Source organism: Chiroxiphia lanceolata, chromosome 1, assembly GCF_009829145.1.
Source record: "Chiroxiphia lanceolata isolate bChiLan1 chromosome 1, bChiLan1.pri, whole genome shotgun sequence".
Classification (NCBI taxonomy): Eukaryota; Metazoa; Chordata; class Aves; order Passeriformes; family Pipridae; genus Chiroxiphia; species Chiroxiphia lanceolata.
The window spans coordinates 67,255,325-67,278,211 of record NC_045637.1 but is presented as its reverse complement, the minus strand read 5'-3'; the positions used below and the strand labels follow the sequence as shown (position 1 = coordinate 67,278,211).

The 22,887-nt window shown below is 38.8% G+C and overlaps 1 protein-coding gene across 1 annotated transcript in view; it reads right to left on the bottom strand.

Annotated features, from left to right (window-relative positions):
* MOCOS (molybdenum cofactor sulfurase) overlaps positions 1-22,163 on the bottom strand; it is a 210,725-nt gene extending 188,562 nt beyond the window's left edge. The window contains 3 exon segments of the mRNA XM_032682306.1: positions 21,408-21,489; positions 21,491-21,769; positions 22,104-22,163. Coding sequence (XP_032538197.1) covers positions 21,408-21,489; positions 21,491-21,769; positions 22,104-22,163 — 421 coding nt within the window.
* Positions 22,164-22,887: the final 724 nt, after the last annotated feature.

Sequence of the window (22,887 nt, the reverse complement as noted above, 5' to 3'; positions counted from 1 at the left end):
CCAACTTCCTCTTTCCAGTGACTGCATAAGAACTTAGCTCCCCCAAAGGATGCTCCTAAATTAAATGTCAAAAGTAGCTTTAACTATGTAATGTAATACATATAACCTTTATAAAAGTGCCTGAAATCTCACGATGACACAGGGCATGATATGTCCACATACTGTAAGGACAGACAGACAGCAAAAGATCTCATTATGCAAAACCATTAATTAAGTACATTAAAAGAAAAAAAAAGAAAAAATACCTCCTACTAATATAGCTTGAGATTTGCCTTTGCTGGATATTTTGTAGATTAAATGTTTAATGAATATTGCTACCTGTACCTTCAGTTTCTTTTTGGCATCAATTTACACAAAAACTATCAAAACCAGAGTATGTTTTCTCAATAAAAACATGCCTTTCACCTAAACAGTCATTTTCTGCTAGACAAGGTAATGGTTTGTTACCCTTGTTTAGGGCCGAGGAGGATTTCAAAAGACCGCAAAAGCATAGTGCCTGATGGACAAGGCCATAGATGCTCAAAGCCTGAATAGTTACCACGCAGTTAAAGAAGACACTGTTCCTCAGCATGATACGACTTAATTGCTACAGGCCTGGTGCAGTAATGCAGCAGTCAGCCTGTAGCCCTGGGCACATTCTGCTTTCTGCTGCCAGTCCACCGAGTTCATCAATTTCAGCAGTCACAGCTTGACCCGACTGTGAAATGCTGATCTGCACTGGGCTGAGACCAACCTGGATAATGGTACCATATTCTAAGGGCTGCTAACCAGCTACTGAGTCCTGTGGAAAATGGTGTTTAATTAATGTATGTCAGTGTTTGACTTGATGGACTCATTACAAAAAGCAAAGCATGAAATGTGCAATTACATTTATCTGTAATAAGTTCCCATTATTTTTTTCCATTATTTGGTCTCACTGCATTATTACCTACAGCAAAGCAGGCAGAACATTAAAACCCTTCACAGTCAATACCGTACACCCCCTTCGCTTGCTGTACTCCTCAGCAGGGACTATAGCAACTCCACAAAAGCTATTTAGGTGGCTAAGATTATTCAGTGTCAGTATGCATACTATTCTGTGTACACGAGCCCCTACTTGCAGCTTTCCATTTACAGCTTGCTGGTATTGAGGTAGATGTGAGCTCAAAAGAAAGTAAGGATTTCACATTTATTAAGAACTCACATCCAAGCCTCTGAAATGTATCTTTCATAGCTACAGAAAAAAAACAAAATTACATGCCATCAAATTTCTTCATTTGCCAACTCCTGTGCTAAGTGAGACTGCAGTAAAGAGATCAGTCAGCACCCACTTTCATCCATTTGGCCTACCTGTAAGGCACTGCTTTATTCAGTGCATCACTGGGGCATGATTAAACATCAACTGCAGTCAGTGATGTTATTTCCAGAGACACCTTTAACAGGTTGTGTGAGACTAATTGAAGTCTTACTCGTGGGCATGAATCAGAGGTATCTCAGCTTCATGTGAATAACATACGGCAGCCTGCTGTCTTGCCGTCTTTGGATGAAATATAAATCACAAGTGATTCATATTTATGCAAGTCTTCAAACAACTGTAACTTGCTCAGACCAAAACCAGCTCTCACAGCTCCCTAGCAAAGACATGACCATGTTTTAGTCTTTCTTTTTTCCCTTTCTCTCTGATGCAACAAAGAATAGTTGAAAGAGAACATATTCCTCATTCTTCTATTACTGGAAAATGCTTGCGTTGATTTTGCTGAAAATTTCACAGAAATATAAACTTTTGTGTAGGCAAAAGGCAATTAGAATTCCCTCCAGAGATGAAAACAGGATGGTAAAAAGCAATGTTTAAGGAGTCATAATAATAATTGTTTATAACAGTTGTCATTAGCTAAATATTCTAGTAGCGTACACCTGCTCCTTTTTCCTTCCCATTCTTTCCATAAAACAGATCCAGACTTTCAACAACATGCCAAGATATTTGAAACTATCTTTTCTAGTCAGTTCTATTTCTTGCTCTGTGACCTGAAATAATGAGCTTCGTATAAACTCTAGGACAAAATAGTGACTTCAAAATATATCAAATTAAATTGTGTAGGGATATATAGAAAGCGTTTTAAATTATTTTATGGGTTTCCAGAGACACTAGAAGACAAACTAAGTTCAAACCAGCAGAAATCCAAAAAGTAACCCTTTTCTTCACCCTTTTCCCTTAAATATCATTTCATTACATAGAAATAATTCACTATGAGCCTCTGGCAGCTAGAGCCTTGGGGTGAACTTGCAACCATAGCAATAATTAAACACCCACATGAGAACTGCTACACACAATGAACAGAGAATGACAGCAAAAATCAGTTATCCTCACTGTTGAGGCCCTACAGAAGTACTTCCCAGACATCATTCCTTCCCAGTGACAAGACGACGTTACTACCTTGTTTGGTGAATGCAACAGCACTTCACTCTGCTGCTTTTTCTGGTGAAGAGTTGAGGCTGATACTGCAAACTAGTAGTAAATTTATTCTCAAATAGAAGTTCTTCACACAAGGTTCCCCACAGACACTTTCAGCTCTTGATTTACTTATAACATCCAGCAAAAAGTCCATTGACAGAAACAGGTAATGAAGATCAATTTCAGGGATATAAGAATAAGGAAAACATAAGTTTGCCTTCAGCATAAATTTTATCTTTCAGGGATAAAACCCCGTAAACCAAATGACCACATTATCAAGAGGAACTGTGCATAAATTTGAAGAATGTGAAATGAAGAGTGGGAGGACTGTCAGTCAGAACCACCCTTCTGTAAGATGAGAGATCTGAGAAGATTCTCCTGGCTCTCAGTCAGTGGCAGTCCTTTGCTATAATACAGAACTACACTCATCAACCAAGCTAATATGAAAAACAGGTAGGTTGTTAGTCTGTATTGCTCAAACCAGAACGGTGACTCAGAATTGCATCTTCCTAGTAAGAAACTACATCTTAAAACTCTAGACTATGCTTTTCCATGATCAATGTATTCTCATATCTCCCATGTCAGTGTTGTTTTGCTTTAATATCTATCTTCACCCACTCGGTTTCAACAGATATTTCTCTGCTTGACAACCCCGTAATTCTTCTCCACCTGCACTGGCTAAAAATGTCATCTTCCTTTATTCTTAATGAATGATAATTCCAACAACCCATTTCAGTCCCAGCTGTAAGCTCTTTCTCTGGGAGCAAAAGGGGATTGGAGAGAATGAGGTGGGGGAGAAGAACCCACATTCCAGAAGATGATCTCAGAATTTTGGAAAGCTAGAGTAAGTTTCCCTAACTTTACTGGAAAAATACCTCCTTAGACATCCACATCCATATCCCTTGGCTTACACTCCTAACTGTTATTCCTGACATGATTTACACTCCTAACTGATTGCAGTGCAGTCAGAAAAAAGCACATCATTATTAAACCAGGGAGAGGTTTAATGCTTGAAATGTCCCCATACAGTTCCTGACCAAGACCTCCTGTATCACCTTTTCACCAGTGAGAAATCACCAACATAAACTAAAATCACAAACAGGAGACAGCAACAATAGCACATAAAAATGTTAGGCATAGGAGTTTCAGTATTGCTACTGAGTAACTACTTCATATTTAATACAAAGAATTTAATTTTAATAAGACAGAGAAACACAGAGATTTTATTACAGAGATAGTAAGTATGCATGAAAAACTACGTATAAGCTTTTCTTCTGCATATGTATTGGGTTAATCTAGACATTTTTACATCATAAAATCTTTTGGCACCAATTCCCCACAAAGCAAGACAGTTTAACTTTTACTTTATAGTAGTTTGATCCATGTTTCACCTCAGGTGAGACTATTCAACCATAAGCAGACCAATCTAAATGGTAAGATTATACTCAACCGCTTTACCTGTTCTGAAGTTCATTAGGTATACAGATGTCAATAACATAATTCATTAAATAAATTATTACTTATTTAGGGACTTTTTAAAATAAGAATTATTTTTCAAATTTTTCCAGGATGACTGTAGCTTCCTGATACCTCCACAAAATAATAATACTTCAGCACAAAAAGCATCTCCTAATTGGAAAACAAAATTTTTCCCACTCAAAAAAAAAAAAAGAAAAAAAAAATCTATCAAACAGGTTTCTATCAATAATTTAATAGGTATGCAATTATACATTTATATAAATGTTCTGTATTACACTAATATACTTGGCCTAAATTAATTTCTACAAGTTATTTTCCATTTATTAGGGGTCTTCCTGAGCATGGATTAAAATTCTTCAACAACCATTTTCAGGAACGTATTAGAAATGAAAAAGTACATTTATCAAAAAATACTATTATAGGAAACCACGGTTTTTTAAGTCTGAAACAGTATGACAACTGCAGAGACTTGTTAACTATTTCTGACAAAAATGCAATCTTCCTAATGAGTAGGTCTGAATGCTGCAGTATGCGAGAGAAATCCTATCCAACACAGGCCTGCTTTAAATAAGAACAACAGCATGCAGCTTCCGGATACGCTATTTTTTTTAACTTCACTGATGTCCAGCTTGTTAAAGCTTTCTAAAAGAAAACCAAAAATCTCTTGAGCTGTTGACACAAACACATCATTTAGAACACATGACACAGCTTTTGGAAGCCTAGTCATTACTTTGAATTTGACTTTGGACAGCAACAATCCACTGCTGGACACTGCCATAAAGCTGTTCAGAAGGAGGAATCTGCGGCTCTTTCCAAAGACATTACCTTACACTGGGTACAGATATTACAATTTCAAAGGACAGGCTCTCTGAACTCGAAGAGTTGCAACCTGACAAAAAAAGTCTTTTCCAAAGTCCAGAGAATCTAAAGGAACCCATGAGAAGTCTGATTGCATTTCTGCTGTACTACAATGAGTAACCAAAGCAGAACTTTGCCTTCAGGTCACAGAGACCTCAAGTCTGCAAAGAGAAGCAAGCTCTATTCAAACATGAGAATACAAGAGAACATACATCAAGGTATCCAGAGCCTTTGAAGTAATTATAAGGCTCTGCTGAACTCTGAGTTAAATAATTAACAAACACACTATAATCAGCACTTTCTAAACACACGGCACTGATCACCTTTCTGGTCCCAGGCCAAGTTAAAGAGATGGGCTATGATCTGTACAGTATCTTAAATGACCTTTGAAACAAATGAAGCTTTCTTTTCTTAAATAAAATATGCTGGACTGCTCATATTGCTATATCCTCATCTGGCATCTACAAACGTCTTCAGTCTCATGAAGTCTGTATGGGTATGCATGAAGTCTGTAGAAGTCCAGGTGTCATTTTTATAAGTGCGACATTTGTAATAATTAATTGACAAAAGGAGTAGGAGGGCTATAATAACAGGCAATAGCAACAGAATCTCAAAATTACATAAATCAGCTTACTAGTTACATCAAATGAAGAACTGCTCCAGAGGTGTATTCAAGGCATCTAGGTGATTAAGTGTTTCCTCCAAGCACATATTATACACCTTTATTTACAAATATGCACAAACATGCCTGTGTATGCAGCACTGAGATGGGTATATGAATATAGGTACATAAGTATCCCCTTAAGAGGTTAATTAGTGTTTTCATATTGCTTCTCGTAGCAGAACATAAGGCAAAGCAGATGTGAATCTGAAGACTCTCTTCCCTTACAGCTCTTTTCCACTTTTCTCTTCTCTAACGCTTCCCTTATTGTACATTTTGATATTTTGGCAGTGATAACGTAGAAGTCATCACATCTGCTTTCATTCTCAATCAAAATTAACATCTACAGAACAGCACCAACACTCAAGAAAAACAATACCAACATGTGGTAACAATACTTTAACAATAGTTATTGGTGGATGTCTATGAAGAGAGTCAGGCACAATTCTAACTTGAATAAATTTGCATTCACTAGAGAATTCCAGTACTGGGGACTGAGTTCTGATTCTGTTCATCTCAATGCAAGTCCACTCAGTCAACTACTTCTCCTTTGCAGCTTTACTTTGTTTATCAGGATGCTCTATATTTAAGTAAAGTAGTATTGGGGCCACCTGTGAAGTTAGCCTGAGACATAAATATCTGAGCATCATAAACCCAGTAACAGTTTGACACTACTGACACAAACATACAGAATTTCATATTTGGTAGCAACCTTCCAGTGGATACTTTTGGCTACAAAAATGAGTTTTACAGTTGCTCCTTTTTTTTTTTTTTAATGGACCCAGCAATAAAGCAATTACAACATTATCCCAATTTTATAAGCACACACCTGAAGAATATTTTGCTCTGCTTCACTAAATCATAGCATAATTTCTCCCAATTAAAGGGCTTCTTTCCATACTAACGACTTGAGAAATTAAAAGAATTATAATTTCACCATAAATTATTCAATAGAAATGGCCTCAGTAATACTAGACTAGCTTTGAGAATGAGTAAAATATTATGCACAGGAAAACAAATATTACAGCTTCCCTAATCTCTGAATTCTGAGCTTAAAATAACAACTCTGCCACAACATCAGCTATTGCACTTTGCCTCAAGGCAGCTGTGAAAACATTACGTATTTAAAAATCAAGGTCTTTCCCCACAAACTGTATAATATTTGAATAAATGACAAGACCAGACAGAACATTCGTACAAGATATCTTACTCAATTTCTGACACAAGATACTTGAAAACAGTATCTAGATAAAACCACACATAGCATACTCTGCCTCCGGAACTGACTACAGGGCTGGATCCTGAGTATGGTAGCAAGGTCCTATGTGGAGCCTCCATAACTAGCACAGCCGTACTGAAGTGCTGGAGTTGCTGGAGTTCCCTAGCCAGGCCAAATCCTGTTCCCTCTTTACAGATCACTTCTACCAATGCTGAACAAACCAGATGGCTGAACACACCTGTTCCTTACATGGGCAAAGGATGTCAGGTGACACATGGAGGGTGATACAACCTAGGAAATTCAGGAATAGATTCTGTAAGATGAAGTGAGGGTGGAGAGGAATTTTAAGTGAGGTGAGCATTATTTATGACAATGAATTACCAAATTAATAATGAACAATATTATCGTAATTGGAAAGGTAATAGTAATTTGCTAATATTTCAAAGCTAATTTATGCACTGTTAATTTTCAAATACTTCCTTAGACTTGCTAAAACTAGAAGTAACATCTCAGAATAGCATTGAGATATATATACTTCTGTAATGAGCTCTTATTATATCCCAAAACTTCTACATTTTGTTGAATTTGTGCTTGTGGACATAATATTACCGTATTCCCTCAAAGCAAGTATGTTTAAGGCAACAATAGTACATTTGCATTTTAAAGCTACTTATTTGTCAGTAAGATGAAATTAATTTGTAATTCCTGTTTACTTTTTAGCAAAACTGCATGAACAGTTTTTACCAAAAGAATACTCTGGAGATATAAAAATGAAAACCCTAAACACATCAATTCTAAAATAGTTAGAAAACATTTGCAGTGGAGGCATTTCCAGAAAGGTCAAGGTATGGGTTAGGGCTCTGGAAAATGTAAGAGAAAGGATTATAACTCTAAGCAAAGCAACAAGAAAATCAAACTGGTTAAATTAATATTAAATTTTAAATTAGTATCTTACAGTGCTGTCATTTGTGTCCTAGTTACAGTTACCTCAAGAAGGACAGGATTTTCAAAGAATTGTAAAATCACAACTATAGTAAATCAGTTTTTTAGCTAGCTGCCTCAACCTGCCCACCACATTTCAAAGCAGAGTGCCTAAATTTCAAACAACTAAAGGGAAAAAAATCGGGTCAAAATATTCTGACACAACAATAACTCAAGGAATGCATCTAACTCAGTGCATACAACAATTGGTTCTATATGTTTCAATCCAGATCCCTTTACTTCTAAGAACTCCTTTCCAAATTTGTGCCATAAATACCAGAATGGAAATGATCCCTATTATGTCACATAATCACCACCATAATGCAATTAATGGTTCCCCACTAGTAAAGCTAGAATGAACTCAGGCAATTAGCTGCACAGAACACAATGCAGGTTTCATGCGAGATAACTGCTTTGAGGAAGTTTGTTTCCAGATGGAAAGCGTGTATTCCTCAATATTTTGTACAGACACCAGGTATCTCATATTTTGCCTCCACAGAAAGTCAGGGTACAGACATACAGTGAACCGTGTAAGATCAGTTATTGCATGCTGTACTCAGACTATTTCTTTCCTACAGAGCAAATTAGGGCTTCTGTTCTTCCACTTTTGCTCACAGATGGACAACAAGAAAGGCATTAAGGGTAAATTTTTCCTATGCCTACTCCATGCTCTTTTTGCCCCTGTCCCCCTTTCAACTTGAAACACTTTTCTTCCTCTGCTATGAAAGATGCGGTTGGGTACTTTGTGTTTGCATCACAGGAGAGTAAAATTCCTGGATTTATATAGGGAGAGCCATTATTTATATTTATTTATGTTTAGATTTGTATATATACCCATTGTAATAACTGCTCCGTGAAAAACAAAAAGAAACAATCAGTTTTGACAGGAATAGATTCTTCCTTGTATAACCTTTTTCTCTAGTGTTTCATTTTTTCATATATTCCTGGCTACAAGCTGGGAACCCCAAACAACATATATCCAGAGACTATATATATTAGACTCGACTGCAGTTTCTTCTGTGTCGTTCCACATGGAATAACCAGTGCAGTGACGTAGATCAATGCGTGCAACACTCGCTATAACTCATTTAAAATTATGAGCCTAAACAGTAAATTTCTCCTCTAGATTCAGCTATTTCTGTTCTACAAACTAAGCAGAAATTCAATCTACAGCCAGAAAAAAAAAAAAAAAAGGAGATGCGTTATAGAAGGACTACAAGTCATGTAGCCATGTAGCTAGATATAAAAGAAACAACATAAACAAACCAAAACAAATCAATTCCACAAATGCCACTCCCCAGTCTCTGTCCCAAGGAAAAAACCAAGAGGCTCCCTTCCATGCCCCACCCCTCATACCTGGAAGATTTTTTTATAACTATATTATAAATATCAATTTTACTCATTTGAGAGGTTCTCATGCTGTTTAAACAGAATCCAAGTAAAACAATCCAGATACTTTTAAAGACAAAATACATTTTCTAAACATAAAGTTTTAAGAGGCATTTGAAGAAGTGGGAATTAGCTGAAGGTAGGTTTTCCCCCCAAACTTCCAATACCCACTCATTATAAATCATTTTACATGTAAGATTGAGGAGGTTCATTGTAAGTTAACTGCTATTGGAATTAGTTTAGTCACTAATCACATTTCTACCTCTAGAATGGAAGAAACAGATGCAGAAGTGACTGGTAGTAGAGGCTGGATGTACACAAGGTATCTGGTATTAAGATTTGAAGATCTGATCGAACACTTTTAGAAACATAACAGCTGTCATGAGATTATTTGGTACTGTTTCCCCCTCTTCAGTGGCACTGAAGTTTATCCAGAAGCGCTGCAGTGTAATCCTTGTGACACTTTACAAGTACACATATCCTTCCTGTACTTGCAGAAATGGAAGAAAAACTGATTAAAGTTCTGATGGTAACAGCTATTTAATCTCTTAGGAGCTGTCACGCTCAGTGATGCAAGCTTTGAGAATTGACTGAGTTGCCTCCAAACAAGCATTACACACTGTGAACTCGGCAACAGTCACCTATCCAAAGGAAAGAGGTTTTCATAATGTTTTTTAATGGGTAGCTTCAGCTAAGAAGCGGATTTGTATTCATTATTTCTAACCAGGATATAAATATTCCAGTGAAAGCAGGTGTTTTTAAATTTGACATATGGGGGGAAAAGAGGGGAAGATTTCTTCCAACTCTTGAAAAACTCAGGTGGAAAGGAAACTCACTAAATAAAGTATTCATGTAATCATTAGAACTTATGCTTTTTCATCATTCACAAAATACTCAACCTCATACTATAGGCTTCTAAGGACAACCAAGAGGGTGAGTTATAAGAGGGAGAAATAGATGGCGTCAACCCCTAGAGAGTATTTCACTGGAGTAGTCCCCCACGCTTTGGGAAAGTTGATATTGAAAACAGGGGATGGAGGGAGCATTTGTTTTTGTACAGCCTACATCGCAAGGAGGGTTCCTACAGTTCCACAGGAAGGCATTTCTTCTGTCGCCCCCATCTCTCCCAGTGGGTCAGCAGAAGCTGGGGCCATGGCAGTGCTCACTAGAAGGCAGTCCCGGTTCCACAGCCATGTGGTGCAATGATGCTTTCTGCACTCTTTACCAAGCCTGAACATAACACAGCTCCTGACCAACTCATCGCTACTGCTTCCTCACTCACAAAAGTCTGGTTTCTTTCCAAACAGTAGCTTATACCTAAAGATCACTTTAAATTCTATTTTCCAAGCAAAACACTTAGGCCTCTACAGAATAAAAGATGGAGGTTTGAAACTAATCTTGACAATGAGCTATGAAAGTCACTATAGTAAGAGCTTATTGCAACAGGAAAAATTAATATTAGAGAAGCCTTATTTTTTGTCCCAGACATCTGCCTCCTTCCCCCTTCCTCATAGTTTCACCTCTTCATTCAGCCCAGTGTTTCACAGACAGCAGAAGCTTTAAAGAATGCAACTAAACGGGAATCACCACTCATGATCAACCCTTTTTAAGGAAAATATTTAACAGTAACACATCCAAAACTGCTAGTATCCAAAAGATAAAATGGGTGCTTCCCAAGGAATAGATTTCCTTATGCTGCAGTTATAATTGCATTGTTTTACTCATAGGAAAACCACTTCAATGCATGGTAATCCCTCCAATGCTCTAGAGCCATTAGCTAATTTGTGAGTACATCAATAGCTGCTATACTAATTAATGAAAAGCTAAATTTCCACCTAAACCTAAAATCAGAGCCTTTATTCTAGGTTTAGTCTGCAGAAGCAAAACATATTATTAATTTTTCGTCATTAGAGAAGTGACCCTGAAGGACAAAGAGCAGATAAAACTGCTAGGCCATAAATTTTTAGTTAAATCTCACTTTAGAGAGTTTCACCTGAGCATGAATTTAGAATAGTTTCACTGAAATCCACAATTAATTTACAAAAAAATTAGCAGATTTATAACTGTAGATTCAACCAGACCTACATCAGAGAACTTGCAGGGAAGGGAGGGAAGTAGGAAGGAAGGCAGAGAGAGGGGGGGACAGGCAGGCAGGAAGACAGACAGGTAGGCAGGAAGGGAGGCAGGCAGGCAGGTAGGCAGGAAGGTATGGAGGAAGGGAAGGAGGGAGGGAGGAAGGGAGGAAGGAAGGAAGGAAGGTGGGGAGGGAGGGAGGAAGGGAGGCAGGGAGGGAGGAAGGAAGGAAGGAAGAGTGATCCTCACAAAGACTCTAGCTTTGCAATCTAAGATGGCTTTTGGGGACATTTAATGTACACAGAAAGTGATTTTCCCAGTACAACTGTCATAGTTTTCTCCCTTTCTACTGTATTTCTGCTCTTGGTGAGTTTGGAGAGATACTAAGACAATGATATAACATTAACTAGACAGCTACCAATCTATAAAATAAAGGGCTTAATTTCATCATCCAAAAAAAATCTGGCAGGGACATGCACCTCAGTCAAACCAGAAATAGTTGTAAACGAATGGAAAGGAGTTTGTAGGTCCCAGTCACAGGGACTGCATGTCCCAGGAAAAAGTGAGCTGCAGTGCAGTTCAGAGGTGTCATGCTCTTATTTCCTTAATCTACCTTAAAACTACACCTTCGCAGCCATCCCTTAAAAGTTATTTATGCATTTTAATATCTCTTCTATGTAATTTCACATTACCCAAAATATATCCTACATGGTTTTTAGTTTATTTCTTACGTACTGGAAGTCTTCCAAGTCACTTCTAATGAATTTAAATGGTATATTTTTTATGCTCTTATACTAGTATTAGATTATCTCCTTTTTAGAAGGGCAAACAGTCATCCTGCATTTGTTATATTAGGCTGTCTTGGCAGCATTGTACCTGTTACTAAGCATCTATGCTAAGGTGGTAAGAAGAGGAACATTATCATATTGCTATACTTAATGACGACCTTCCATGATACCACAGAATCGTAGAATCTTTACAGTTGGAAAAGACCTCCTAGATCGAGTCCAACCTTTGACCAATCACCACCTTGTCAAATAAACCACAGCACTGAGTGCCACGTCCAGTTGTTTCTTGAACACTTTCAGGGAGAGTGACTCCACCACCTCCCTGGACAGCCCATTCCAATGCTTGACAAAAATATGTTACTTCTGAGGCATTTACAGTCTTATGGGAATTTATTAATCAATCAAATATTTCATTTGTTTGTGAACACAAACTCTATGACCAACAACAGAATGCAATAATATACATACAGTTTTGTCCGAACACCAGTTCAGTCAGCTTCCCAGCTAAGCTGGGAATACTACTGGGTTTATGTGTGGGGGGAGAAGAAAGTAGCATGTCTGCAGATGGCAAAGGCTTCTTCTTCATGTAGTCTTTAATTCTGGGCCATTCAGTCCACCAGGTAGGGAGTTCTTGCTAGTTAACCACTTTCACTTATCTGTTTTTATCCAGTCTCACAAGAAGAAAATGTGCATTATCAAAGCAAATTATCCATCACAACTGAGATTGGACAGGGTATTAAGAAAAGTCACCACTCTGCTCACTGGGCTTACACACTCTTAAATTGATTAAATCTGTAATGAATATTTTCCTAGTGTGTGATGAATCAAAAATGATGACATTTATAAAAAGTTGCATACTGCCAGAGCAGCCAAGTAACATTTTGTTTTTAGTCAATTGTAACTGTTTACCATTAAAAGAAATTATAGGTAGGTATACAAATAAATAAAAATGCAACTCTTAGTCACATATTTAATAAGTTACACTTCTTAATAAGTTACTTGGGAAATGAATGTCAGAGCAGACAAACAGTGTATTTTACTCAACAGCAATACAAAGTCCTTTTTTTTAAAGAAAGGCAACAAACGTTGGAACCCATTACTGATACCATCAGTTCCAAACTACTGAATTATGACAACTTAATGTGCTGTGTGGCATGAACATAAAAATGTGGAAAATCCTGGTCTTCAATTTCTTCCTCAGGAAGATATTACCGGACAAACTTTCTGATGACTGTGTAATTTCACCTGACCTGTTCATAAGTTTGCAAAGGGGTATAAACAGTGATATTGGTGTTTAATTGTGCATTAATGAAATTGATTCACACAACATTAATTAATTAATGAATATTTCTTCAAATAAGCTTCCTGTCATCTTTCCAAATTTTAATTTAGAATTATTCTGCATATTTCTAGAAGAAGTAAGCTTAGTTGTGTAATCATTTTTCCTCAGCTAATGATGTCACCAAAATATCACATCCTTGTGATCACATCTTCTCTTTTAGGAAGACCGTAAGTGACAAAAACCCTGTCCAGTCATGTTCTTAGCTTTTGTGGTGCTCCAGGGACTAATCTGAATGAACACAGAAAGCACATCTTTTTTCACTTCTCTTGTTAAAGCCATATTCCCCTGGGTGTTACAAGAAACAAGGAGTGAGTCAGGACAATGATGAAAGTAAGAAGGGGGAAATAAAATAGTGGGGAGAGAAAGACCTCTCCCCAAGTTCTGCCTACCAATTTAATATGTGTATCTCACGTAATGGAAAAAGAGTGACTTAACAGTTTCCTGCATGACAGTCTCACAACAGCTGCCTATGTGGGGTCATATCCCCATCACAGGCATCTCGCAGGCAATCGCTTCTCTATAGAAGGACAGAAGGTGAAGGGGCAAAGAGTACCATGGCACAGGATCTATCTGGGCTGCCACAAATATGCCAGGAGCGTGACAACTTGCCTCATTAGCAATGAAACAATTAAGTCTGATTAGTGAGTCAGGCTTTGTGGCCTGCCTTATGCCTTCCTGCCCTACTATACGCCTACTTCTCCATAACTTGACATCCCGTCCAATTTTTCTAATGCCTCCACAAAACACATCCCCTCCGACCAAGTGTGACAGGAATCAGTCAGTGTTTCTCAATACACAGACATGGTAACCTCAACAGCATTATTAAATTAGGAAGAGAAAAAATTATACCAACCCTAAGCTGACATATTCCTAACAAGAATTTCTTTTTAGTTCCCTTTTTAAATTCAGGGAAGCAAAAAAATTTTAAAAACCCACCTTACTAGTACTTTAGTGTCAGATTAAGGAAAACATCTGCATTGATGGCTTGGGCCAAGACAACCTACTATAAAAAGCCTGAGACATTTGGGAGCTCATTCCACTTCCTAAATTTCATCTCAGAGTAGAGCATGCTACTAGCCTCTTGCTGTGCAAACATATTGTGCTGTCTACCCATTTATCACCCTCTCACATCAGTGCTTTTTACTTTGCAGCACTCTGCAGTATGGTCTTCTTGAATTCAATGACAGTCTTTTCACATCCAAGTGATGCCTTTGCAGCATCTCTCTGATACCAAGTATGCAAAGAATCAAGTTGATCAACAAAATCTCACCTCCCACCTCTCCATTTCTTTGTCCTTACACTGTCTTCTGACAAGTAGCTCAGATACAGGAATTGCTACCACAACATATGATGGAAATTTCAAGAGCGTCCCATGCCAGGTTCTGATTTTGCAGAGAAAATTCCAGTATAAGTGCAGGAACACTAGAAGCAGATCACTTCTGCCAGGAAACTTACACACAGTCTTTATCAATAATCTACATTTCAAATTTTAAAAATTAAATGAGATACATCACACAGAAATAGGCTGGGAAGAAATCAATACATGTCACGTGTAGCAACACCATAACAACAGAGGAGGACAAACAGCAGAATTTATGAGGAAGCAAAGGCAACAGAAGGAAGGAAGCATCACTGATGAGGGATTTTGTAGGAACAAGATTTTGGTGCATTTCCAATTTTGAGTAAGAGATAAGAAGCATCTTGTGCTTTTCTAAGAGAACATCTGCCTGTTTCAATACTTTCAAATACTAATATACATCTCGTACAGACATTAATTTTAGAGATAATGTATCTTTTAATTAAAAGTGCAATTTTTTTTAAAATGGGTGGCTGATACCCTGCAGCATCTGTGAAGTTCCATAAATTATCTTTCCAAATCTAATTTTTCTTTTTATGTCTACATATTGATTTAAAAAATCTAATGTCCACACCACATATGATTCTTTCCTGTTGTAAAGAATCCAGTTCAAATTGATTGAATACTTATTTCTAAAATACCCCCTGAATATTCTGAGTTCATGTCAACTATATCAGGTTTATAGGGTTTGGGACTTTGCTTTTCTGCTCCACATTTCTGTATTCCAGGCAGAGTTTTAAATGCCTTGTTGTGACACAGGCGATTACAGAGCCAGTGTAATGGTGCAGTGAACATCTTTATATGGGTATTACAACACCAAATCTCAAGCTAAAAATTAATTATATCTATTACTTTGAATAATACAATTCAAGAAAGAAGAGAGATAACCTGTAACTTTCAGATAATTTTTTCATCTAACTAAACTTTAAAGTAACTAAAACTGTATTCAGTGCTGAAATATTATGACTATTCTTCATTTAGAGCTAAGTCCATCATTAACAGCAATTGAAAGATCAGTCCTGCATAGAGCAGACTATCTTCTGAACCTTGAAATGCTAAGGAATTCCCTAACAGTATCTGTTACTTCTATCTAGGCAGACGAAAACATCTGAAACTAACACACAACTACTGTTACTAAATCCGCTTTATGCTCCACACATGCTTCCTCTTTGATATCAATTTTTTAGACAAGAGCTTATGTAGATAAATGCAAATTTGAAATCAACAGGAAGCATTAAGGCTTTACTTGAGTACTTTTTTTTTGTTGTTTTTTTACAAAATAATTGTCGTGTAGTTGTGTGGTTGCACTTCCCATACAACAGTTTCTTTTTAGGATACCTTCCCCACCCATTAAACACATCTTCCCAGTCATCTTCTAGCATTTCAAACTGTCTGCCAGCATCCTTCTTCAATAAAGATAATTGCTTTTGCTTTCTTTTCCCTTCTAAGTGAAAAAAAAAAAAAAAAGGTGTTCCACAAAATGAAATCACACTGTGACAGAGAGGCTACTGAGAACAGGAGCAGGTCACCAGAGATCTCACAGCCACTGAGAAAAGAGTGAACAAGCTTGCAGAGTGGTAAGAAGAGGAGCTTTAGACACCAAAATCAAAAGGTTTAGCAGATTTTACCTCTGTTCAGGACAAGCGAGAGATAAGGTAACTCAATGAGACTTATGCTCCAGCACAATCAGCAGTGCTTCTAGCTACACAGAATCTTCCAATGAGGCAACAAAAGCAGTCTCATCCTTCCCCTACATATTGCTTTTGCTGCCATCTTGGTAGGAGAGGTAAGCACTGGATTAACATTAACATACACTAATCTCTGCATATGGGTGAAATAATTTGTCCTTTCCAGGAGATGCTGTCTCTCCTGGGACTGTAGCTGCCTGGCTTAACTCTGGCCAGCAATGGGTGGGTGGGCATCATGGAATCACAATAAGCATTGTATCTGACCATAAAATGGCACATGCCTGGTTCAGCACAGACTTTAGACAAAAATGAATCAAAATAAACTCCCTCATTATCAAACTGGTTTTTAAACAGTGTGATCAGACTTGTATATCGCTAACTTGGTCAGAGAAAACTATCGCTCAAAGAACCTAACTCTAAAAGGTTTTGCTGAAAATACAGTCACTTAGGCTTCAAGAAAAAGAAAAAATGAGATCAAAAAGATTCTTCCACAGATAACAGTTACTAATAATTATGAAGTCAGCAGAAAGTAACATATACACATGCAGAAGATAGCTACCAGATCAAACAGAATACTCTGAAAAAAAACCCCAAACAATAAAACAAAACTAAACAAACCCCAAAAACCTCCACAGATGTAAAAAATAATAAAATCTCAATTATTTAGGATACAAAAATTATTCAAAATTTTTTTTATTTTTCAAAATAAAGAAAAAACCCCAGACATGAGGCTGGTAGAATATCTGGTTTGACAAGGCAAGCAAACTGGCAAAGCAGTAGAGAATCCAAGGTCCCGCCTACATTTGCAATCATGAGATAAGCACAACTCTTCAGGCTCACAGTACACTCATCTTCACAAGTTTCATAAAACGTGAGCATCAGCTACCTATCAACAAAATTACTCTGAGCTGACACATCAGAATGTATTTCCTACTTTTGAAATTCAGCCAAAACACCAGACTATCCCAAACGTGACAAAACAGGCTTTTCTGTTCTCAGAGGACAGAGCTGACTTTTGCTAACCAAGCCCCTGAGGACTAACTGCAGTGCAAAGAGAAGATCTCCTACTAACAGGAAAATAATTACTAGCAATATGAGTAAAAGGACTTATTTTTGTGTAAGGTCAGATCCAGTACCCAGCTATTCCTTAACTCAACAACACAATAAGCTCTTGTACAGCTGACTGGTTCACAGGACATCATTGGAATTCCAAAGAAATAAAGGTCAATTCTGTTACTCAAAGCCTAGTTTGCTTTTTTTTTTTGTTTAACAGGCAAGTTGTGTTATTATTGTTAGTTGTATGTAACCACACATATCACAAATATTCATGCTATTAAGATAAGATATGATTTGTTGTGACTGCTGTTGAAGTACAGAACAGCAACTGATTTGACTTTAAGTGTGACAGTCCATCTCACCTCAGTTAAAGACTGTCTTCAAATAGTCAGCAGTCCTTAAAGAATACATACTCTCAAATACGTGTTGATTTTTATTTGGAGATGAATATCCACTGCTTATTGCTCTTGGAAATCTCCCACTGAACCACCACAGCTATATTAAGAGAACACTGGCACACAACTGAAAGTGGAAAGGTATCTTGGGATTAAATGCTGCATCAAAATCACATGTCAGCTTTTTCTTTTTTAAAACCACAATACAAACTGAAGCTGATATTTTCTTTGCTATGATAAACATCACAGAAGTATATTCATCCCCATTACTTAACAACAGAACCTATAAACTCCTGCTGATTTCCTTATCCATTTTGAAAGCACATTTTAAAATCCTACACTGCAGATAAGGGTATGCTGCTCACAAGATTAAAGTCAAGGTCACATATTGCACATACGCTGCTGCCTGTGAAACAGGGATCCGTTTCACAGGCTCCACATATATTTTTAGAAGGGGCTGCTCTAGCCATCAGCTAACAGCCCTTGAATTACAAAAGTGAAGATAAACTGGCTTAAAAGGGAAAATTTAAGGCTTCTGTGCCAAAGAGACAGATCCCTGCTGATTTAAGGAAGTAAAGTACTTCCCTTTATCTCTTCACAAAACCTGAAGGGGAAATCCCCAACACACATTGAGTATGAGCCTTACTTTCCTTCCAATGGAGCTGTAAGTGAAACTCCCCAAGACTTTGTTAGGACTACAGGTAGACCACCTTTGAAAAATCCTGGTGTCACAGTACGCCTGGTAGCCGGTGTTCCCTATAACACATCTGTTGTGCCTTCTTCTCAACAGGCATTTGTGCAACTATTCATACTAGAGCTAAAACAGAAGAACAAGCACCATGCAAGCGAACACTGAAAAAATTTATGCCTTCCCCAGAGAACATAATCTGCACAAGATGTCCTGAGAGGATGCCACAAAACATCAGCAATCAGGAAGAAGTGAATAGATTGATATGCAATAATTATTATCACATGGTGCTCAGAAGATTACACTTCCAAAATTGAAAATTAGGCTTAATTCATGGCTATCTAGACAGAGACTCAAAAAATTCTGTTCACACGAAAAGTGAGCAGCAAAATCTGGACTTTTATCCAGCTTTAATGATGGCAAGATCTTTAAGGCGTGCCCCAAATAAACAGAGCACAGGAAGAGAGAGTTGGGGTTGTTCAGCCTGAAGGAAAGAAGGCTCCTAGGAGACCTTAGAGCTTCTTCCAGTACCTAAAGGGGACCTACAAGAAGGCTGGAGAGGGACTTTTCACAAAGACACGTACTGATAAGACAAGGGGGAATGGCTTCAAACTGAAAGAGGACAGGGTTAGATATTAGGAAGAAATTCTTTACTATAAGGGTAGTGAGACACTGGAAAAAGTTGCCCAGAGAGGTTGTGGACTCCCCATACCTGGAGGTGTTTAAGGCCAGGCTGGATGGGTCTCTGAGTAACCTGGTCTAGTGAAAGGGGTCCCTGCCCATGGCAAGAGGGTTGGAACCAGGTGATCTTTAAGGTCCCTTCCAACCTAAACCATTTTCTAATTCTATGACTACTGTTAACTCCCTAAAATAGAAGTCATTCTCTTTTGCCTAATGGAACAAGTTAAGATTGCTTTTTCCTAGAAGGGATAAAATTGCAGGAACTTGGTGCAGTAGGGAGACACCCAACAGAGATAAACCCCATGAACAGCTACAAGTTCCTTAGTGAATCACTGTTTGTACAATCAGGACTTATCCACAGAGCTGATCCAAGGCCACTAGAGATGTAAAACTTCTACCTCATTCCACAACCTGCACATTCTGGCAGGCCACTGAAAATGGTTGAGCAGCTAAAATCTCATTTTTGCTAAGTCATCTGGAGAAGGTTCCTTTACTTACTATTGCTACTGCCAACCTGTACAATAGCCACCTCTCCTTTGCCTTAATTCCACAAGGCAACAAAATCTAGAGCTTTAAAAAACTTTTATAACATCAACATTAATGTGCCAAGACCTTCAGCAAGTGGGGATATATCTACATGAGTAAATAAAAGGAGTCCAAGGTATAAATGCTTGTCATACACACTGCTCCACTGTCAGTCAGTCCCTGGAGTCCATCCTGGACTTTTAGTCAGCTTTGAGACAAAAAGACATGTAAGGCAGGGGACATGTGGCCTAGGAATCTGTTCCTGGACACCTTTCATTTGGCACTGCTGGTAATTTTTTGAAGGCACAAGTTCTTGACTAGAGGAGATATGCCACTGTTTTTAAGACAAAGGATACCACATGGAGGTACAGCAACCAGTTAAGGGATGTTGAGTTTCCTCACAGAGGTGACAAGCTTTCAAGACGAATGGATGATGGGTTTCTGAATTGGATAATGCTAAAATTTGAAAGAGGAAAACAAAGGGCCGAAGGAATTTGCAACATAGGTCATCTTACCACAGACAATTATGTGATTTCAATTAGCTAATAGTGTTGCAGATTCTATTTTATACCTATTTATTTTTCTGCAAATACTCTAAGTTATCTATCATCTACATCTTATTTAGTAGGTTGCATAACAAAGTGTAACTACATTAGTCAAAATAGTAGCCTACATTAGTCAAAATATTTTCAAATGGAAGAAAACTCCTAATGCTCTGCTTTTGCAGTAACCTCTCTTTGGGAACCAGACTGATTTACCAGACATCATTCATTACCAGATACACTTCATTTCAAAACTGGGGAGCCTCTGAGAAATCAGTCTGATACTTGGGAGTTTTGAAAAGTCATTAGCTTAAACGCCTAAAAATGTTTGAGTTACAAACACCCACTCTTCAGAATCTAAGTCTGAATTTAGAACAAGCAATTTCTTGTATTCAAACTTTCAGTGACACAACTAATCTGTCTAAAACCAGACTGTGAAATCAACTACTGAATCTTAAGGTTCTTCAAACTGTTGCTTAATTTTTATCCACATCCCTCTAGAAGCAAAGTGTAACTCCATTCTTTACTAAACACCCCTGTGTGAGAAAGCCCACTCCTGTATTTGATAACCAAAATTCAAAGATACTATGAAAAGAGAAGTAATATGAAACTTAACAGAAAGAGTGGCCTAAATAGCAGTTTCAGGACATCCAAACTGATGTTATTAACTCCACTCTCCACTTTGTTTTTCCCCCAGGTATTCTGAAGTGCTAACATCACGGGTATTATAACCCCTTTAAGTAAAATAAATTGTTGTTTTATAACCATCACGATTAGATTTGACGTAGCATGTGCAAGGATGCTGAATGTTGGGGGATGGGAAAATCCATACAAATCTGCAAAAGTAGTTCACAAAGGCCTGCCTAACACAAAACTTTCGCTAGCCAAGGGGTTTTACCATTTTTATTTCTCCCTCCCCTCCTTCCCCCGCCCTGAATCTCTCTCTTTGCATTTTGCTGCTGTATCAAAATGCTGTATCAAAATACTGGACCCATGGCACCTCTGGGGCATTAGGAGAGAGGGACCGAGTGAGAGGGAGGAGAGCGCCCCCTTATCGCCTTCCTATAGCTGAGAGAACTGCAGCAAACTGAGTGCGTCCCTTCCTCCCAGCATCCCCGCCTCCGGTTCCTCGCACTAGCGATTTCAAGGCCAGAAGACGAGTCGAGACGGGAATGGCCCGGGCGTCCCCCGCCTCCGGCCCGCCCCCCGCAGTCCTGCCCGCCCCCTCCAGCCCCTCGGGGCCGCCCGCGGTACCTCGGAGCCGGGGGAACTCTCGCTCCCGTAGCACGCTCAGCCCGTCTCCGTGCCCGTACCCGTACTCGCACCCGGCGGGGCCGGGCGGCCCGGAAGGCGCGGAAGGGAGGCGCTCTCCTGTGGCACCCCGGCCATGCCGCGGGCACAGAAAGTCTGGAAAAGGGCAGCAGCCCGAAAGTCCGGCAAGAACAGTAGCCGGGCAGCGGAGCCTCCCCGCGGGCGGGCACTGCGGGCGAGCACTGCGCGCTGTGCCGGCCCGGCCCGGCCGCGCCTCGCTCCTCCCGCCGCCCCCCGCCTGCCCGACCTGCGCTGCTGCCGGGGGCGGCCGCGGGGGCGGCGCTGGGGCTGGGACTGGGTTGGGGCTGGGGCCGGTCCGGCTGTTACTGAGCCGGTGACTGGGCCGGGAGGCGTTTCCTGTAAGGAGAAGTTTCCTGAAGCACAAGGCCATGGGTTTGGGCATGACAGTAACAAGTGTGCTCTACTCACATCCCTCCTGTGGAAGTACGCTGTTTAAATACCTCGTGGAAGTCTCTTCCTAAAATTTCAAATTGATGCTCAAATTTTCCTCATTAGCTCTTCCACTGGTGCTAATAGTGGAGGTCACTTTCTCACACTTGGTTCGTGGTGTACGATACTCCTGCATCACGCTGAACTAGCTCTAGTGGCCACAGATGCTATGTGGTCAATGTACAGTACCACAGACAAAAGCCAAAGGAGTGGTATGGGCTGGTCATCAGATGTAGAGGGAACATTCATGTTCGCTCATGTAGAAGCCATTCATGTAAAAGCCTTTGCTTTGTGGGATAAGCTATAACCATACGCATTCATAAAAAAAAAAATCATAGCCAAAGGAATGTGTTTGTTGGGGTGGGGGTTTTTTTATTGGTGTATTTTTTAGAGGTTTTTTCGTTTAGTGTTTTGCTTTGTTGGTGGTTTTAGGGTTTTTGGTTGTAGTTTTTGTATTTCCTTTTGTGTTGTTGGTTTGTTGGTTGGTTTGTTTGGGGGTTTTTTTGGGGGGGAGGGGTTGTTGGTTTGTTGTTTTCATATTAATTTTTCCCTGGCATAGCACTTGCAATGAATTTTTCTGCTTACAGCTCTGCAATCTGCAGAGTGTTATGTGACCTCCAGTTTTAGTCCAACACTAAAATACAGCTACTCATGTTAGGGTGGACCTAACATCCAAATCCTGGTAAGGCAGACTCTTTGAAGATTGTTTTAATTACTATTAATTGGTCATCAGTGAAATAGGAAATTACAAAGAGCAAACTTTAGCCCAAACTGAACCATAAAGATTTTCACTTACAAAGTGGTACTGAAATGAAACCATATATAAAATTATAAAATAAGTCTGATATGAAATAGCATGCTAATGTGTCCCCTGCTTTATATACTAGGAATTTTTACCTAATTTAAACACATAGCCCTGGCTTCAAGGCATGTATTTCTATAGCACTATAAAAGTAGGTTTGTCCCCTACTGT